Source organism: Rhipicephalus microplus, chromosome 1 (genome assembly GCF_043290135.1).
Source record: "Rhipicephalus microplus isolate Deutch F79 chromosome 1, USDA_Rmic, whole genome shotgun sequence".
NCBI classification, from domain to species: Eukaryota; Metazoa; Arthropoda; class Arachnida; order Ixodida; family Ixodidae; genus Rhipicephalus; species Rhipicephalus microplus.
In genome coordinates, this window is record NC_134700.1 from 56,350,270 (window position 1) to 56,371,872 (window position 21,603).

The 21,603-nt window shown below is 48.4% G+C and overlaps 1 protein-coding gene across 1 annotated transcript in view; it reads right to left on the reverse strand.

Moving 5' to 3' along the window:
* The window catches only part of LOC142765310 (uncharacterized), a 193,621-nt gene that overhangs the window by 96,412 nt on the left and 75,606 nt on the right, over positions 1 to 21,603 (reverse strand). Inside the window, exon 4 of the mRNA XM_075866072.1 lies at positions 8,720 to 8,822. Coding sequence (XP_075722187.1) covers positions 8,720 to 8,822 — 103 coding nt within the window. The remainder of the gene's footprint in view (positions 1 to 8,719; positions 8,823 to 21,603) is intronic.

Here is a 21,603-nt window from a genome sequence, read left to right on the forward strand (position 1 = left end):
CAACCTCGTTGATAACATCAAGCCAAGATATAAACGTCTTGCTTCCTTAGGATTTCTCCAGTGGGCACGCTGGCTGCCATCGAGCGAGCAACATGTCAAATCCACTCTCGTTTTTTATGCAGACAAGTAACGAAGCTTCCACAATTAAATCCCGTGACTTTAGCCTTGTCCAGCTGACGTGCTCACGTAGGCTTACTGAGATGTACTTCACTGCCTGCGACTTCGTCTTGTCACTACTCATGCTTGTCGCTACTCATTATCGGTATGGATTTTCTTTGGCATTTAAAGCTTGTGGTAGACCTATGACATAGCCGTCTCGTAGGTTCTGAGACCCTTCTGACAGTTCAGGGCGTGACATCAAATTTGCCACCTTTGCGTCTCGTGCAAGCTCATGCCAAAGTCTGCCCGCCGTGGTCCATTTTCTGACCTTTTTCGTGCTCCATCTCCTGAAGACCCGATACGCCACAGTGTCACTCATCGTATAGAGACAGTAGGAGCACCAGTGTTTGCACGTGCTCGTCGTCTCACTCCTGACTGCTACAAGATTGCACGACAAGAATTCGAGCACATGCTTGAACTCGGATACGTCCGCCCCTCTTCTGGTGCCTGGTTGTCACCGCTACACATGGTTCTCAAGCCCTCGGGTGGCTGGAGACCATGCGGTCTTTTGGCATGTTTGAATACATGCGTATGCCCTTTGGTCTACGAAACGCCGCACAAACCTTTCAACGGTTTGTGGGCCAGGTATTTTGTGGTTTGACCTTCTGCTTCGCGTACATCGACGACATCCTTGTCATCAGCACCACTGCAGAAGATCACAAACTTCACCTGCGTCAGGTTTTCACACGACTCCACAAACATGGACTAGTCGTCAACAGACCAAAGAGCGAGTTTGGCGTTTCCTCACTGGACTTTCTTGGCCATCACGTGGATTCGCGTGGAATCTCTCCACATGTTGAAGCTATATTGCAGCGTCCACGACCAACAAATACGAAGAACCAACGTGAATTCCTCGGGCTTGCCAACTATTACCGGTGGTTTATTCCTCCTTGCACTGCCATCTTGCAACCACTCCATGCACTTCTATCTGGTCGAACGAAGCCCAACACTTCCATCTTATGAACGCGCGATGCAGATACAGCTTTCAGTTCTGTCAAGGAAGGTCTGGCTAACACAACGCTCCTCGAGCATATAAAGAGTGACGCAATCACGTCACTCACAGTGGACGCCTTGGACGCCGCCATCGGAGCAGTCTTGCAGCAGTTGGTCGACGGAGTTTGGCAGCCGGTCACTTTCTTCTCATGAAAGCTCTCACAGACCAAGCGTCGTTATAGCACATTCGGTCGCGAACTGCTCGTGGCCTATTCGGCTGTCAAACACCTCGTCACTTCCTACAAGGTCGGCAGTTCCATATCCTCACCGACCACAAGCCGCTTACGTGTCAATCGAGCGCTACCGATTCTGCCCACACCCTACGTGAGATCCGCCAGCTTACCTATATATCGGAGTTCACGAGTGATATCCGGCACATCAGTGGCAAGGACAACGTCGTTGCTGACACGCTTTCCTGAATAGAAATCAACGCATCTATGGATGGGCGCCCACCAGTCGATTTTTTAGCTCTGGCTACTGCATAACAGGACGACAGCGAGCTTCACGCGTTGCGACTCAAAAAGAATTTCCTCAAGTTTGAAGATGTCCAACTTCCAGGCTGCGAGATTTCCGTCGTTTGTGACATCTCTACCGGTTTTCGTCGCCCTTACGTTGCAGCACTATTTCGCCACAGTCTTCGACGCCTTGCATTCCTTGTCACACCCCGGTATACGTGCGCCTCAGCACCTCATCACAGGGCGATATCTATGGCATCAAATGAACATCGACGTCCGCCGCTGGACACGTGCTTGTCTCAAGTGCCAGCTTACCCAAGTCCAGCGCAACACGGTCAGTCCACTTGGTACCTTCACGCCTCCTGACTCACGGTTCAGTCACGTGCACCTGGACATCGTAGGCCCTTTGCCCTCACCGCAAAACAGGCGGCATTTGCTAACTTGTGTAGACCGGTGCACGCGGTGGCCTCAGGCACTACCCCTCACTGACATCATGGCAGAATCATTGGTCCATGGACTAATCACCATGTTGATAAGCCGCTGCGGAGTTCCCAAGACCATCACAACGGATCGTGGTCATCAATTTGACTCCGCGCTCTTTCGCAACTTGCCCCAAATGCTTGGTGTCAAGCACATCAAGACGACGGCCTACCACTCGATGTCGAATGGCAAGGTTGAGCGATTTTACCGCCAACTCAAAGCTCCCCTCATGACCTCCCAATCATTGATATCGTAGACGGAGCGACTACCACTCGTCTTCCTCGCCCTGCGCAGCACGATACGTACGGACGCGTCCTGCTCCTCAGCTGAGCTCGTGTTTGGCACTACCCTAAAGCTTCCTGGACAGTTTTTTCGACACGTCATCTATATCACCATTAGACGTAGCTGATTATGCCATTCTTCTCAGGAATTGCATGATAGATACGTCCCCTATTTCTGCACCTCAACATTCACGCCTAAGTTTCGTCAGCCGTGTGCTCCGTGTCTGCACGCACGTCTTCGCACGACATGACGCAATCAGACTAACGCTGCAACCTTCTTACGACGGACCCTTTAGGGTCGTCAAGCGTCGCCCGAAGCCTTTCGTTCTATTGCTTAATAGACGCGAAGACAGTGTCTTCATTGATCGCATAAAGCCGGCTTTCTTCAACACTGACGCCGTCCTCGAAGACTGCAAGCCATCCGCGAAAACCAGACGAATGCGCTTCGCAATAGCAGAACCTCCAACCTGCTCATAAGGTTCGCTCCTTTGCGCACGGGCTACATCGCCAGAGGGGGGGCCTATGGCAAGCCTTCAGCGTCTCGGAGAAGACGAAGAAGTAGTGCCGCAGCTGCTTCGCGTATTGGAGCAAGCAAGAGAGGAAGAAGAGGCCAGCAAGTACGACAGCGTCTGAGGACGTTCATGCCAAAGCAGAGGAAAATAAAATATGTGGGAAACCAAACTCCGGACGTCTTCCTACAAGTTTATCGACTTCAGTTGCCTAGTACAGTGTCATAATTCGTCAATTATATGCGTAACTGAAACCTGGCCTAATGAATCTATCTCTCAACACGAATTTGTGCCCTCTGGTTACTCAGTTATTAGAAACGACAGGTCGAGTGGTCAAGGCGGTGGCGTGGCGCTCTTTATCAAAAACGACATTGAATATACAACACTGCCTGATCTCCTCGAAAGAGTGTTTGTCTGCTGTAAGATCAAGGTGGGCAGTGTGTTTGTAATGATTGGAGCTGTTTACCGGCCACCAAATGAAGATGACCATTCCATATTGGCAATCACAGACTGTATTGTTAAGCAGAGAGTTCTTGATTGCAAATTGATCATATGCGGGGATTTCAATGCATCTCACATTAACTAAGAGTCCTTCACTACGACCGGCCCTGACAAGGTTATCTGTAACTCATTGATTGACTTCGCTGTATCCCATGATTTTACTCAAGTTGCTTACAGTCCCACCAGAGGTTGTTCAATCCTGGACGTTATTTTTGTGACAGGTGACCTCCTGAATGATGACTCAGAGTGTGAGGTTGAAAAAGGTATCTCGAATCACAATGCAGTCTTTGTTCAATTGTATTTTCTCTACGAGCTTAGAAAACAGAATACAAAGTTGTTACTGATTTCTCAGGTGCCAACGTTGAAGTCGTACTTTTCCTGCTGGCAGATTCTTATGTAAATTTTCTCCTTTCCAGGAACAGTTGTAGTGGAAATGCGTTGGTAGAACACCTTGGCGCGGTTATGTCCAACTGCATATCTAAAGTCATTTCAAAGAAATTTGTGAAGCGCCACCCTAAACACTCATGCTATAATCGAGAAATAATACAGCTTATTCACCGCACGAAGTGACTCCGTCGCTGATGCCGCTCCAATCCAAACCATCAATTCACTTTGTGTGCGTTAAAGACAACACTCAAAAATAAAATGCATGAAGCTAGAGGCTTTACTACAATAACACGTTGTCAACGTTCATTAGGGAAAATCCGACCAAATTTTGGAAGACAATTAATCCACCCTCTACGAGAAGTTGCTCATTCATTATTGAACGCAAGATATGTTCAGATGCTCAGACGATCTCAGAGGCCTTCAATAGTTATTTTAAGTCTGGTTTTACCACTGATAACGGCAATGTTCCTTCTTTTGTCATACCCTCTGTATCGGTAACTATTTAGAGTATTTAGTCAAGTTGCTGTGGAGTTCGTATATTCTTACTCAACATAAATATTACTACAAGTGCCAGTCCAAAAGGTATCCCCAATGGTTTTCTGAATAAGTATTCTGAATGATGTGCACAATACTTTATAAATATATTCCAGAAATCACTTGACTCTGGTCGGGTTCCACGAATTCGGAATATCGCTAATGTTCTTCCTATTTTCAAAATGGGTAAGAAGGAAATTATTTCTAACAACAAACCAACTTCATTATTATACACGTACTGCAAGCTGCTCGATCACATCATTAATAAGCACAATATTCTATAATTAACTGACAACACTATCCTTTCACAGCGTCAGGATGGTTTGCGCAGCGGTTTTCCACTGTCACATAATTCATCAAATTTACACACGGCATCGCCTCATCACTTAATAACAACGAACAAATCGATGCCATATTTATTGACTACTGTAAAGCTTTGGACAAGGTATGTCATAAAAAACTCCTGCTCGAAATTCATAACTTTCTAACAGGCCCATATGTTGAAAAATTACTCGATTGGATTACGGATTGTTTGCACCTGATGAGTCGCCCCGCCGCGGTGGTCTAGTGGCTAAGGTACTCGGCTGCTGACCCGCAGGGCGCGGGTTCGAATCTCGGCTGCGGCGGCTGCATTTCCGATAGAGGCGGAAATGTTGTAGGCCCGTGTGCTCAGATTTGGGTGCACGTTAAAGAACCCCAGGTGGTATAAATTTCCGGAGCCCTTCACTACGGCGTCTCTCATAATCGTATAGTGGTTTTGGGACGTTAAACCCCACATACCAATCAATCAATCACCTGATGAGTCAGTTAGTTCACTACAACCACGAACAGTCATCACCACTTTATATTTCATCAGGTTTTCCACAAGGCTCCTTTTCGGGGCCCCTTTTATTCATAATTTACATTAACGTAATCGTTCAAGTTGTCATTAACACTCCAATTAGGCTTGGTCTAGGGGCCGATGACTGTGTATTGTATTTCAATGTACGTAGCGTCACTGAGCAAGGTTTGTTGAATTATGTGTTTCCTTTTTTTGCGAATGAAGTAGTACTTGGCAAATAAAGCTCAATTGTCATAAAACCGCGACAATAACTTTTACAAATGAAAAGGAACCCCTGCAATTTGGATATGGTGTCTCCGATTACACACTATAAAGAGTTCAGGAATTTGAGTACCTAGGCACTGTATTCTCGCCAAACTTGATGTGGCACAAACACATCGACATTATTTCTGCAAAATCGCCTAAGAAGTTAGGCTACTTAGGAAGAACGTTACAGGACGCCACAAAAAAATGCAAGCCTATAGCCTTCAAATCAATGATCAGGCCTCTTCTTGAATATGCGTCTGTTGTGAGATCAGCACATCTTGCAAGTGGCATAGACAAACTTGAGGGCATCCAGCGAAAAGCAATGAGATTCATTTGTAACCATTACGACCCTGTTTTTTTTTCTTTCAGAGCACTACCATACTTTATTACTTAAACGTTTAGAACACAGACGTATGTATGAACGGCTTGCCATGCTACATAACATCGTGCACAAATTTGTCCGCATAGCCACACCCATTTCGTTCGCCAATGATTCTACCCAAGTGACTCGCCGATACGATCCGTCGAACATTGTGCCGTTCAGATTTTCATTGCTTGTTATAATTACTTCTTTTTTCGTGCACAGTTGACACTTTGCATAACCTGGACACTTCTTTGAGATGACTAACGCATCCACTGTTTGTTAAACAAGTGTTCAACTATGCAATTTGATGCTTTCAATTCGCTTTTTTTCATTTTGCTTGATTATTTATTGTTTGTTGAACAGGTGTGTAATTAGGTGATTTGATGTTTTATTTCTGCTGTTCTTTGTTGTGTTCGTTTATTGGAACCACTCCTGCAATGTTTCAAACATGAGACAGCAGTATCTGCAAATAAATAATTTATTCATGTAAAAAACAGTACAGTATCAAGCCTGAGGTACTTAATGTTTTGTCTGCTGCGATTCCACATGAGTCTGTTCAATTGATCTGCCCCCAATGCACCTCTCGTTTTGTTTTGAAGTTGAGTGAGAGAAGCATGATGGCGCGTCTGCTTAGACTCGTCGTTGTTTTGCAGTCGATTCGGACGAGTTTAGGGAAGGTATGCTCGTGAAAAACATGAACTCCATGCGCAGTGGTGAGTGGATGACGCTTCGTTTAAACCGTCAAATATGACTCGTGAAGCTCCAAAGTTGCAGCAAACTAGGAGAACTAGTTGTCTTCAGCCTTTCCGAAAAATAAAGGCACTGCTTCAGCGCTTTTCACCGCACCCCACTACACACGCTGCGCGAAGAACGAAACTGAAACCGTGTAAAAATATTTTAGACAGTTTGCTAGCTAATGCTGCCTAATCCAAAGCCTGTACTCATAATTTTCATAGGGATGCGTGATCGCAGCGCCAGATCCATATTTAGGTTATACTGTATGAAACTCTATGAGGTTGTGCGTCGGCGGCGATGCCCACACCCCCACTGCGCATGCTCGCCCCTCGCGTATTGTGGTGCATTCTTTCGTCTCCCGCCAACTGTTTGCTCCCGCCTCTCCCACATCGCAAGGCTGACGGAGGCAGCGTCTGCTAATAAAAAAGGCTGCTCGAGCTGCGCAATCATTTACTGGCACTGGATCGCACACCAGCGTCCCACGACTCGTTGAAGGCAACGCTTCTCCTTCATTCAATAAATGGAAATAATAAAGACGAAAAAGCAATTAGGCATTCCCAAACCATAACTTATTACGCAACAGTCTCGTGGTACCCCCACCACTCTGCGACGCATTTACTCGAGTTCCCTCAGTGGGTAGATGCGGGTGGCATTTTTGGCAACTATTTCTACATAGGAAGCCTTCATGCGCGCGCGTCACTGTTTTCGGAGCGGAGTCAGCCTTTGACCACTGACGCTAAAACACAATATTGCCAGGCCCTGTTTTCATGGGATCAAGCGCCATGTTGGTTCTCGCAGCCAAGCGTTCCTGCTTCGCCGCAACGCACCAGCTGCATGTTGGCGCTGGTGTGCAAGCTGCGGTACGAGCTGCGTTTGACTACACTGTAGACCTAGCTTCTGGTACACCATCCTCGCGATAAGCGCACCTACAAGATCTTTCGAGTGTAAATGCCAGTGTGCTGCGTGCCGGAATGCAAAACCATCCGGAGACTGTTCCACTTACGAACTTGCTGAACCCGATAGAAACGCTGTCGGTACTGACCAACAGACGAACGCATGGACGAAACACAGATGGGCGAATGCACGCATGGGTAGACAGACAGACAGACAGACAGACAGACAGACAGACAGACAGACAGACAGACAGACAGACAGACAGAAGCACGCACAGATGGACGGACGAACGGGCGCATGGACGGATAGACGGTTTCACGGATAGACGAACACTAGAATAAATCACCATTAACTCCGTGGATATGCTGTGATTTTTCATGTTCTACAAAACGGTGGCTAACTTCAAAGAACAACCTGCAGCTTTCAGAACTTGCTATATAAAAGAACCGCCCCCTTCTTCTTGAAACCGAGGCTACCTCCAATGCAAATGAGTGACCACTGAGAACCAACATGGCGGTCCGTCAAGTATGGCAGCCATTTTAGCCGGTTGTAAGCAACCATGACCGAACGTTTCACCATTCTAAAAAACGGAGACTACCACACATGGAGGCTCTCTTATGGCACCCGTTCGTCACTATAATCAAGAGGTAGCGGGTAGTGTGCTTTAATGTGCTGTGTTACCTCCTCTCTACATATCACACCAGGTTGTTGCAAGAAGAATTCATCATTTAGTGCTTTGAATGCTATCATTCACTTAGTAGCAAGAGAACAGTTATTGTAATCTCCGCGAATGGGATGAAACAGAAAATTCCACACCAGCTCTCCCTTCGAGAAAATCCGATATCTGCTAACAAAACATGCAAGCTTTTGGAAGCCCTCGTCGAAATTCAATGGCTTCGTTTAGCTATTGGCAGATAGTCTCATGCGCTGATGGTGGACATTATTTACACAGCTAACGTTGGTTTCCAACTACATTCACTTTTATACGGTTATTATATTCTTGCGGGAACGAAATTGGTGTAAAGTTAATGTTTGTATCATTGGCACTTTGCTCCTTCCTTATATGCACCCTTCTCAGAATAAAGGTTACAAAGTGTTTTTTCATCTAGTGGTGCTCAGATATGTGAAATAGTGTCCGTTTGCAAGACTCTGATAATATTTCAGTGAATACTCGGCTTCACTATTTATTTTTCACAGTTTATGAAAATATTTGTCAGCCGAACCTCGACGCAACGCTTTAGAATAGAAAACGTTCAATTATAACTGATTTTGCAGGTGTCCACTTGGCTCTCGGGCAGTGCGTGACTTCGCAAATGTGTGGGTATAGTGTAAAGACTCACCAGTTTCGTCCAAGTGGGCACAACGGGGAAATGTGGCCACCTTGGAGATGCTTGCTGATGAACGCCGGCCAGGCCACGTGTGCACGGAGCGGCTGCACCGCACCTGTACAAAAGGCAGTTCACCGCGCATGTATGTGACCACTTTAAAAGTGACATTACATAAGCGTACGTACTCGCTTTCAGAAAAAACGCGCGTGGCAAGCGAGTTCGCAGCAGGCGCATGCATTCGTGGTTCCATTCGTCCTATACGCGACGTCGCTGTGATGTGCATAGAATATCCAGTTGTCTCGCGGCGGTAGATACGTCTCGGTGAGCCATGCACATCGGGTGCACAGTTTCTCCCGTCGACATGCCCATTCTGCGCGCTAGTGGTCCTTGAGAAGAAGAAAAATACACCTAATTTCTGTCTGCCTCTTGGGTGACACGACGCAGTGCCTTGTAGGGGGGGGGAGTGATAAAAATAATAGAAGAAAACCGGTGAAGAGACAGAGAAGGCAAGTGACAGAAAAAGAAGGAGATAGGGAATTTGAGAGCCAGTCGAAAAAGTGCAAGGACGGGGCACCACTCGGCGAGAGCTCCAAGGAGTCAGGAGACCACAGAGGGCCAACCAGTCGGCTGGAGCTACGCTGTTGTCGGAAATTGCGAGGGCACAACCGTTCAGCCTGAAATCCTCCAAGCAACTCTACTCTAGAGGGGGGGGGGGGGCGCAGAGAGCCTTCGAAGCGATCGGGCGTGTATGTGCAACGCTCCGTGTTTTGTGCCACCTGTTTATGTTAAACGTGCTATACTACCTTCTGGACCGTAGTGGAAGCTACATAAGTACACCTGACACCCATCCACACTGTACCTCGCCCTTTACGCGCTCTTGTCACAGCGCCTCAACCATCGTCTCACGCATAAGGTCTAGGCCTAGTGCGCAGTTGAGGTTGGCTGGCGCCGCTGCGGAACGGCACGTCCGGGCTGCACTCAAGACACCGTTGCGATGCCGACTCATCCGGCCATGTCCCAAGGACCACGCCTATAACGCTGAAGCAGTTGCAGTGCAAGAGCTGCAATGAAGTCATGTACAATGCTGACAGCATCGAACACAGTTTGACGACTCTTCAACGAAATCGTGCCAGGAGACTGAACGATGCTATCGACAAAATACCACCAGCACGCGAGGCCGCGTCTGGAGTAGCGTCTGTTGTTGCGTCCAAATGACCCCACCAAATGCACGACGCGACAATGAAAGTGTATTCTGCCGGGGCACCTACAGAGCCTTCCTACAAGGTAGTCATCAAGCCGCGTTCAAGCTTCGATATGTCCACAACACACAATCGTGCCATTCAAGCAGCTGTGGTCGCTTGCCTTAACACATCAGCGTTTGAAGAATTTGCTCTGCACAAACATACAAATACTATTTCTTTGTGGGTACGTTCTCTGGAGTTAGTTGAGAAGCTCACGACGCTTCAGGAGACAAGCACGTCGGGAGACGCCGTCCTTTCAGTGCAAGCGTATTTGGCATCTGGCACTGATTTAAGGTGCTACGTTGTCCACGGCGTTGACTGCAATGAACAACCGGAAAATCTGCAGCGACAACTCTCCTGTAACACACATAAAGTAATTGCCGCCTGTTATTTGGGTCGCGGGCACACATGCCTTGTCACTATACAAGGTCCTGCTAATCCACCATACCATATGCTGTATTACGGATGCGTATTGCGCCCAAGGCCATTTAAGCCTTTCGTCTTATACTGTTACTCATGCTACAAAGACATATGAAATAATCCTGCCCCTGCCGACCTAAAGATGAAACGATGGAAGCTACATCATCACCGTCATTTCACTGTGGACTTTGTAAAACCAACGACCATGCTACTACTTCACCGCAGTGCCCCACGAAGCGTGCTGCGGCTAAGAAAGCTCGACGCCATCGTGGTCGACAATAAGCATAGCCATCATTGCAGGAAGCATCAAACCAACTGGCCACTTCAAGCTACTATGCTCTTTTAGCTTCAATCAATGAAGATTCTGGGCGTTCAACGAACGCACCTCCTAAACAGGATACACTCTCATACAGTGTAGCAGTTAGAGCACCGTGCTCAAAACCTCGGCCTTAGATGCCGATGCCACAGGACACCGCGCCAAAGGAAGACTCAACTGACGAATCTAGCGAGAAAACAGATATTGATCTTCGCTTGGTGAATCTCTAGAGGGAACTTCAATGCCTAGAAAAACGCCGCGCTCAGATTAGACAACAACACCAGAGTTCACAACCACAGTCGTCGTCGTGAACGACTGAAATGACACACCCACCATGTCAGACACCTGCAATGCCGATGCCGCCACACAAGCTCCTGTGCTTTGTAGCCCAACAGCTCCAACAGCTCACGTCGGTGTTGGTAGCTCAACTAAAGTTATAAATATGGCCAGACATTCTACAATGTCCTCGGAAGACATTACGGTCGAACTGCCGTGACATCTCCGGGAAGGTTGCAAACCTTCGTCAACGCCTTCAATATGGAACGATACATGTTTGGGCATTGCTACTTCAAGAAACCGACGCTCTTCCGCAAATTTCAGCATTTACATCGTACTCCTATCCATCTATCATGGACCGAAAAAGCTCGACACCCAGCGTACCACCTGGTAAGGTTGCTGCATATCTTCGCATCATTTTTCCTCAGTTGAGTATAGACCTTTCTTGGTGGTGCACCCTGTGGCAGGAAGTGGTGAAAGTATTGGTAAGTCTACCGCAATTGGACGTTATGGTTGTGTCGTACTACGCTCGCCCTTATAGTGGCAGCGCGGCTCGCGTGAGCCTTTGTTGGATATCTCATCTCCGCCATCATTATCGTGGACGACAAATGTTGGTGGCTGGTGTTTTAACGCACCACACAGCACTTGGAGATATGATTCATCAAGTACGTGGGGTACGAGTGTAGTGGACAACTTCGGAGACGCCAATTTTATGCTCCTAAATGATGTATCGATACCTACTCAGCGGTGCGAGCGGCAGCATACACCATCGCAGTCGCCAGATTTATCCTGGTGGATTGGAAGCATCGTTGTGTTTTGTGCATGTGAACGAGATTTTTGGGGCACTGACCAACATCCGATTCTCCTTGGCCTTTATCCAAGTACTACTGGCCGTGTCTGACATCTCTGTCGAGTTGTAGACTGAGATCGCTACTGCTTGCTGTCTCGAGATATCACCGACACAACCTGCGCCGATTCATCGGTTCATATTCGCACGGAACTGACTCGGCTACATGCAAGTCTTGGGTTGACGAATCTCGACCAACGCCAGATTTACAACTGCTTCGTCTGTGGGCTGCACACCGACAAGCGGAAATTGCGCTAAAGTGAGATCCAGGTTCAACTACGGCGCGGATAGAGCTTCAGCATCGTACCGCAGCAGCTCATCGTCATGAACGCCGCTAGGAACGAGGTCATTGGCTGGATTAATAAGCCTACCTGGGGCCTCGTCAAATGCATCAATATGGAGGACATTCCGAGCGATTGAATGTGGTCCCCGTCCCCCTAATTCTGCGGCATCGGCTACGATGCCACAGAATTAGGGGGACAGGGACCACATTCACCTTATTCATGGACGGGGACCAATTAGGGGGAGGGGGACCCGGGCCTTCTTTCCTACCTTTGACACACCAGCTCCTCTATTTACTGCACAAGCATTTCTTCCTACGAATGCTGGCAAGACACCTTCATTGGAAGATGTGGATTGCATTCAATCGCCTTTTACGATGGCAGAGTTTTTAGCAGCTAGTCGCACAGTGCACCGGGGCCTGATGGCATTCCTTATGAACTCTATAAAAACACGCAAAAAAAGTTCTCGTCCATCTTCTGGACGCTAAAAATGAGGTGTGGGCAGGTAGACTCTTCCCAGATGCATGGTGACACGCGGAGCTGATCGCCATTTTGAAGCCCGAAAAAAGTCCAGATAACATCACTGATCTTAGGCCTATATCCTTAACATCAACTCTGTGCAAACTTATTGAACGAATGCTTGCGACCCGTCTCACATGGTGTCTAGAACGCTACTCCTGGTACCACCATGCGTAAAGTGGATTCCGCCCCCGCCTGGGCACTGAAAATGAGCTGGCACACCTGTCTTCTATGATGCTCAATGGAGGTCGCTCTCGCCCTACTCGAACATTATTGGCGATGAACATTCTAAAGCTTACGACCATGTAAGTCATGAAGCAGAACTGCAATCTTAGCTTGCCTTCACCTTTCAACACGCGTGTGCACCTTCCTCGAAACATTCCTGTGCGACCGAACATTTTCCACCTGCCTAGCTGGGCATGCAGAAGGTCTCTTCGCATCCCACCGTGGTGTCCCACAAAGATCTGTCCTTGCGTCAGCCTTTTTTACCATTGCCCTTCTTCCACTTTCGTGGCGGTAGGCGGCAGTATACTTGACAATAACTTCTTGATGTAAGCCGACATTATTACTGTGTAGACGGTCCATCCAGGTCTCACCCGCCAAGAACAGGGACTTCAAATGGCTTTAGATGTTACCAGTGCTTGGTGTGGCCATATAGGCTTAGGATTATCGATAGAAAAAAAAGGCATTCATGACCGTTGGAAACAAGTGCGGGCGCCGTGCACTGTCAAGCCTACCTATTCGCCTCTCCTTCAATTTCGAACCTGTACAAGAGGTCTCAAGTCTTGGGTCTGCATCTACGTGCGTCACAATCGCAAAGCAACATGGGGTGGAAACAATTCATCTTATCCGTCTGATCGCCATAAAATGGGGTGGTGCACGCATCACAATAGCACGCCACCTTGTCAAGGCTGTTCGTCAACCACGACGTGTGTACCAAGTCCATTTCCACCATCTAACAAAAGCAGAATAGGCACGTCTCAAAAGTATTATTCACGAAGCTATGCGTGCAATCACTGGGATTCCGTGCATGACGATGATTCCGACTCTACAAGCAGAACCACAACTGAACAGAATCAATAAATTGGCACATCGGCGCCGTTCGGCCCGTGCACTGAAACTGACAGCATTTTCAAGCCTTGCAGCGTTAGCTCGATACAGAGGATACGCAGTACCCATTCCGACCGTTACGGTCACTACTGCTCCGTGTGGCAGCGTACACAGCTCAGAGACAACAAGCCACTTGGCCGTCTTCATCGCCCGATTCCTCGCCAGAGAACTGCGTTGGTCTCCCCTCTTTATCGCACCGAAAACACACCAGGTGTTCTTGTAGGCTATGTCGATGCCAGTATCACCAATTGCATAGTTCATACTGCCCTGGTGTGCCCCCAACTACCACAAGCAGGACAAACATGCACGTATGCAGCTGACCCTGAACAACTGGCAAATGTCACTGAACTCGCCGTTTTACGGAACGGCTTCAACGCATTGCAGCGCTTCGTCGAAACGAACCATTCTCTAAGCTTGTGCTTCACACTGATTCTACGGAAGCGATTCTCGACAACCGCCGTGTGGCCCAATCGGCAGAGTTTTTATACGCTATCCATCAGCTGGCAAGAAACATCGGTACAACCATACGCATCGCAGGGCTCTACGAGCGGCAATGTCTGGTCAGCTAGAGGTGGATTCTACTATTCGCTACTGAGCCATAATTTACCCACTGCCACTATTCCCCGAAGGCAACTGCGGAAAACTGCTGCGCAAAAAGGAATGTCCCTGACGCACCACACGAGCACTCATACCACCGTGTAGTTCTGACCCTATGCTTTTTTAGCTTCAGTCAGTGAAGATTCTGCGCGTCCAACGAACGCACCTCCTAAACAGGATACACTCTCATACAGTGTAGCAGTTAGAGCACCCCGCTCGAAACTTCGGCCTTAGATGCCGATGCCACAGGACACCGCGCCAGAGGAGGGCTCAACTGACGATTCTAGCGAGGAAACAGATATTGACCTTCGCCTGGAAATCTCTAGATGGAAATTCAATGCCTAGAAAAACGCCGCGTACAGATTAGACAACAACGCCAGAGTTCACAACCGCAGTCGTCGTCGTGAACGACTGAAATGACACACTCACCAAGTCAGACACCTGCAATGCCGATGCCGCCACACAAGCTCCTGTGGTTTGTAGCCCAACAGCTCCAACACTCGCGTCAGTGTTGGTAGCTCAACTAAAGTTGTAAATATGGCCAGACATTCTACAATGTCCTCGGAAGACATTTTACGGTGGAACTGCCATGACATCTCCGGGAAGGTTGCAGAGCTTCGTCAACGCCTTCAATATGGAATGCTACATGTTTGGGCATCGCTACTTCAAGAAACCGACGCTCTTCTGCAATCTTCAGCATTTACAGCGTACTCCTCTCCATTTATCATGGACCGCAGAAGCTCGACACCCAGCGTACCACCTGGTAAGGTTGCTGCATACCTTCGCATCATTTTTCCTCAGTCGGGTATAGAACTCTCTTGGTGGTGCACCCTGTGGCAGGAAGTGGAGGAAGTATTGGTACGTCTACCGCGATTGGACGTTATAGTTGTGTCGTACTACGCTCGCTCTTATAGCGGCAACGTGGCTCGCGTGAACCTTCGTTGGATATCTCATCTGCGCCATTATTATCGTGGACGAAAAATGTTGGTGGCTGGTGATTTTAACGCACCACACACCACTTAGGAATATGCTTCATCAAATGCGTGGGGTACGTGTGTAGTTGACAAGTTCGGTGACGCCAATTTCACGCTCCTAAATGATGTATCGGTACCTATCAGTACCTACTCGGTGGTGCGAGCGGCAGCATACACCATCGCAGTCGCCATATTTGTCCTGGTGGCTTGGAAGCATCGTGGTGTCCTGTGCATGCCAACCAGATTTTCGGGGCACTGACCACCATCCAACTCTTCTTGGCCTTTATCCAAGTACTACTGGCCGTGTCTGACGTCTCTGTGGAGTTGTAGATTGGGATCGCTACTGCTGGCTGTCTCGAGATATCACCGATACAACCTGCGCCGATTCATCGGTTCATCTTCGGACGGAACTGACCCCAGCTACATGAACGTCTTGGGTTGACGAATCTCGAACAACGCCAGATTTACAACTGTTTCGTCTTTGGGCTGCACACCGACAAGCGGAAATTGTGCTAGAGTGATATTCAGGCTCAACTACGGCGTGGATAGAGCTTCAGCACCGTACAGCAGTAGTTCATCGTCATGAAAGCCGCTTGGAACGAGGTCATTGGCTGGATTAATGTGCCTATCTGGGGCCTCGTCAAATGCATCAATACGGAGGACATTCCTAGCAATTGAATGTGGTCCCTGTCCCCCTAATTCCACGGCATCGGCTACAATGCCGCAGAATTAGGGGGACAGGAACCACATTCACCACATTCATGGACAGGGACCACATTCACGGACGGGGACCAATTAGGGGGACGGGACCCGAGCCTTCTTTCCTACCTTTGACACACCAGCTCCTCTATTTACTGCACAAGCATTTCTTCCTACGAAGGCTGGCATGACACCTTCATTGGAAGATGTGGATTGCATTCAAGCGCCTTTTACAATGGCAGAGTTTTTGGCAGCTTGTCGCACAGTGCACCGGGGCTTGGTGGCATTCCTTATGAACTCTATAAAAACACGGAAAAAAAGTTGTCGTGTATCTTCTGGACGCTAAATATGAGGTGTGGGCAGGTAGACTTTTCCCAGGTGCATGGTGACACGCGGAGCTGATCGCCATTCCGAAGCCAGAAAAAAGTCCAGATAACATCACTGATCTTAGGCCTATATCCTTAACATCAACTCTGTGCAAACTTATTGAACGAATGCTTGCGACCCGTCTCACATGGTGGCTAGAACGCTACTCCTGGTACCACCATGCGTAAATTGGATTCCGCCCCCGCCTGGGCACTGAAAATGAGCTGGCACACCTGTCTTCTATGATGCTCATTGGAGGTCGCTCTCGCAGTACTCTAACATTATTGGCGATGGACATTCTAAAGCTTACGACCATGTTAGTCATGAAGCAGAACTGCAATCTCAGCTTGATTTCACCTTCCAACACGCGTATGCACCTTCTTCGAAGCCTTCCTGTGCGACCGAACCTTTTCCACCCGCCTAGCTGGGCATGCAGAAGGTCTCTTCGCATCCCACCGTGGTGTCCCAAAAGATCTGTCCTTGCGTCAGCCTTTTTTACCATTGGCCTTCTTCCACTTCCGTTGCGGTAGGTGGCAGTATACCTGACACTAACTTTTTGATGTATGCCGACAATATTATTGTGTAGACCGTCCACCCAGGTCTCACCCACCGAGAACAGGGACACACCGAGAACAGGTTACCAGTGCTTGGTGTGGCCATATAGGCTTAGAATTATCGATAGAAAGAAAAAGCATTCATGACCGTTGGAAGCAAGTGCGGGTGCCGTGCACTGTCAAGCCGACCTATTTGCCTCTCTTTTAATCTCCAACCTGTACAGGAGGTCTCAAGTCTTGGGTTTGCATCTACGTGCGTCACGATCGCAAAGCAACTTGGGGCGGAAACAATTCATCTTAACCGTCTGATTGCCATAAAATCGGGTGGTGCGCGCATCACAATGGCATGCCTCCTTGTTAAGACTGTTGATCAACCACGACTTGTGTACCAAGCCCATTTCCACCATCTAACAAAAGCAGAATAGGCACGTCTCAAAAGTATTATTCACGAAGCTATGCGTGCAATCACTGGGCTTCCGCGCATGACAATGATTCCGACTCTACAAGCAGAACCACAACTGAACACGTTCGATGAATTGGTACATCGGCGCCGTTCGGCCCGTGCACTGAAACTGACAGCATTTTCAAGCGTTGCAGCGTTAGCTCAATACATATGATACGCAGTACCCATTCCGACCGTTACGGTCACTACCGCTCCGTGGCAGCGTACACAGCTCACAGATAACAAGCCACTTGGCCGTCTTCATCGCCCGATTCCTCGCCAGGCGGCTGCGTTGGTCTCCCCTCTTCATCGCACCGACGACACACCACGTGTTCTTGTAGGCTATGTCGATGCCAGTATCACCAATTGCATAGTTCATACTGCCCTGGTGTGCCCCCAACTACCACAAGCAGGACAAACATGCACGTATGCAGCTGACCCTGAACCACTGGCAAATCTCGCTGAGCTCGCCGTTTTACGGAACGGCCTCAACGCATTGCAGCGCTTCGTCGAAACGAACCATTCTTTAAGCTTGTGCTTCGCACTGATTCTACGGAAGCGATTCTCGACAACCGCCGTGTGCCCCAATCGACAGCGTTTTTATATGCTATCCATAAGCTGGCAAGAAACATCGGCACAACCATACGCATCGAAGGGTTCTACGTGCGGCAATGTCTGGTCAGCTAGAGGTGGATTCTACTACTCGCTACTTAGCCATAATTTACCCACTGCGACTATTCTCCGAAGGCAACTGCGGAAAACTGCTGCGCAAAAAGGAATGTCTCTGACGCACCACACGAGCACTCATACCACCGTGTAGTTCTGACCTCCCTGGTGGGCTTACCTGCTTAGAGGAGGTAGCGCTTCGGAGACTTCGAGTGCGATTGCTCCAACGCCGGCAGTTACCGCCCGCTGGCCGCAGCAATACCGTGCAGTGTATGGAACCACCTGCCCCTTCTGTGGCGCTCCCAAAACTGCCGTGAACGTGACACGATTGATATGGTCGTGTCCGGGACTAGAGCAAGCGTGCCTTCGTTATTTTCGAACAACCGGTCACCGTCTCAGTAACCATCCGGACTTACAAGAGTGGATAAGAAGACTGTCCCATCGATCTCTGTTAAACTTTATGCATGAATGCAACTTGTTTATATATGTCCGATGAACCTGTGTTTGTCTATGCTTGTTATTCCGAAGGGCAGTCTTTCGAATAAAAAAATGGCCACGTATCTGCATAGAATCTGCAAATGCCGTCGAAAGACGATAGTCTTGCTTGTGGGGAGTGTGAACAAAGCATTCATTTGATGTTTCGCGCAAGAAAATCGGTGAATGGTATTTCGGAGGCGCTGCGTTAGAGGGTCTCGAGCATGAAGTGGAGGCGAACGAGCGCATCAAGTCACGTCACACGTGAGACATGAGCGCCATCTGGCAGTTTTTTTTAACAAAGTGCGCGGTCCTGAGACGGGCATGCGCATAAGTCTCAGAGGTGATAAGGTGTAGAACGCAAGACGACGGGTAGGTGCCACCACCGTGTCGTCTTAGCAAAGCGTCGGAAACACTCGCTTTTTCTTGCAAGCGTTGCATGGTCAGCGCAGCGTGATAAGCGCTATGGTCCTTGAAAAACCTATATGTGCGTTTTCTAGTAAAAGACGAACATACATAATATATACATGTTGTTATGGTGCCTCAGATATGCATTGTTTTTTATTTGACAATTGCACACAAATGAACGCTAAATCTCGAGCAACATTGGTGGACGCTGCGGATGTGGTCGGCCGTACGGGGTATCGGCTGGTGCTGTTCGAAAGACCCAATTCGCGGTAACTGTGGACAAATAGACAAATGTACAGACAGACAGACAGACAGACAGACAGACAGGCAAACAGAAAAACAGACCAAAGGTTTTGCGTCGAAGGTCCCCAAGAAAGACTATTGTCTTAAAAAAACTCTACTCTGAGTTAGCGGAGCGTGAGTGGAGAGGAGGAGCCCGCGCTGGTGTGTAGAGGCAGTATATAAGAGGGTAGGTGCAGTGCTTCACTGCTCCTTCTCTCACCGTTCGCTCTTCGCTCGCTCCCTCTCCTCCCTGCGCCCCAATCTCCCATCCGCTCACACTTACGTATATATATATATATATATATATATATATATATATATATATATATATATATATATATATATATATATAGATATATATATATATATATATATATATATATATATATATATATATATATTGTAATAAGTGACACAGACACAACACCCGTTCGTCGGGCAAGCTGTTCTATTCTGCCTCTTCTTCCTCGCTTTCCAGCCCATGGCCCACAGCTGCCGTGCCGCTCTTCGTTACATTCGGCCACACTGCGGACCTGACAACGAAAAAAGAAGAAATTACAGTTCATTGCACGTGCAGCGGTCCGACTGCTTTTTTCAAACGCGACACATGCACGGCAAAGTTGTTTCTTTTGCGTTTATCGAGAGTGAAGCTCGCATCTGAGGTGTTCACACGCCAGGTATTTTCTCCTACAAGCTGAGTAATTATGAATGACCCGTCGAACTTAGGGAGTAGCTTCTTGCCAGGCCCGCTGGTGCCCCTTTGCACCCAGACCTCGTCACCGATGTAAGCAGCAGCGGGTCTACGGTGTCTGTCATAGTGGCGCTTTTGATTTTCTTGTGCCTGTGTGGCTTTCTTGATCGCCTCAGTTCGGATCTTCTGACAGGCCGCTTTGCGATCGTTGGCACGTGGAATTATAACAGGAGCATCCAGACTGAGGACCGCTTTCAGGTGTGGTAGTTTCTCATAAACGATTTCGTAGGGCGTTTCCCTGGTAGACGTCTGCAGTGCCGTGTTAATCGCAAAAGCGGCTGACGGAAGGTGGACGTCCCAGTCAGCCTCTCCTCTTTTCCCTGCCTTCGTATATGGAGCGAGTCGTGCCTGGATACTCTGGTTGGTTCTCTCAGTAAGGCCGTTTGCTTGAGGATGAAACGCGGATGCGAAGTGGTGCTGCCCGCCTGCCGTGCAAAGGTACTTTTTCAGTTCCCCGCCACGAAACGATGTAGCCTGATCGGATATTAACTTTTTTGGTAAGCCATGTCGCCATTCAAATCGGTGCTTGAGAAAGTCGATTAGGTAAGTGGACGGAAGAGATGGCACGGCCTCCACTTCCACGTATTTTGACAGGTAGTCTACTGCTACAATGACGTAACGATTTCCCGCAGTGGTGGTGGGTAGAGGTCCCATGTAATTAATGCCAATTGTGTGGAAATTTGTTTCGGGTATCTGGATTGGTGTCAGTAATCCAGGTTGACACCTAGGCAGTCGCTTAAACTGCTGGCAAATATTGCAACTGGCGACATAAGAACGGACGCTACTTTGCATCTTCGGCCACCAAAAACGTTCTTGTAGTTTCCGGTGTCTGGCTCGTTGGCCGGTGTGTCCGCCTTCTGGGAGTCGTGAATGACTCGTAATATTTCTGACCTGTGGAATTTTGGGATCACCATGAGGTAACATTCTTTGGATCGGTCCGCTCGCCAGTGACGCCGGTACAATGCGGCATTGCGCATCACAAAAGTACTGTGATTTCCCTTGTCAGTGATAGATGCAATAATGGAAGCCAAATCTTTATCGTCCTGTTGGGCTCGGGATATATCCATCTGGGCGAAAAAAATGTGGGTTCGCCTGGTTTGTTGCGCGCAGTCAAGGGGGTTCCGTGAGAGTGCATCGGCGACGTTGTTTAGCCCCCCGGCGTGGTGGCGCACGTCAAAATCGCATTCTTGCAGCGTGAATATCCACCGGGAACATTTGTGCTTAAGTTGCTGCTTGGAGAACATCCTTGCTATAGCAGCAATATTTGTCACAACAGTGAACTTACGCCCGAAAAGATAGTGACGAAACTTATCATCGACGCTCCATACCACTGCAAGACATTCAAGCTCGTTCGAGTGATAGTGGCACTCGGTGTCTGAAAGTTTTCGGCTGGCATAAGCGAACACGTGTTCCACGCCATCTGAATCACGCCGCACTAACACAGCTCCTAGACCGACATGGCTGGCATCAGTGTGCACTTCAGTGGACCAGTCTTCATTGAAGTGACTTAGTATAGGGCAACAAGTGTGCTTTTGTTTTATAGCTCGAAAAGCATTTTCTTGTGAGACGCCCCATTCAAACCGTGCGTCGTTTTTAAGAAGACCGCTCAAGAGAGCTGCGATTGAAGCGAAGTGGGGAATAAACCTTCGCAAATACGACGCCATACCCAGAAA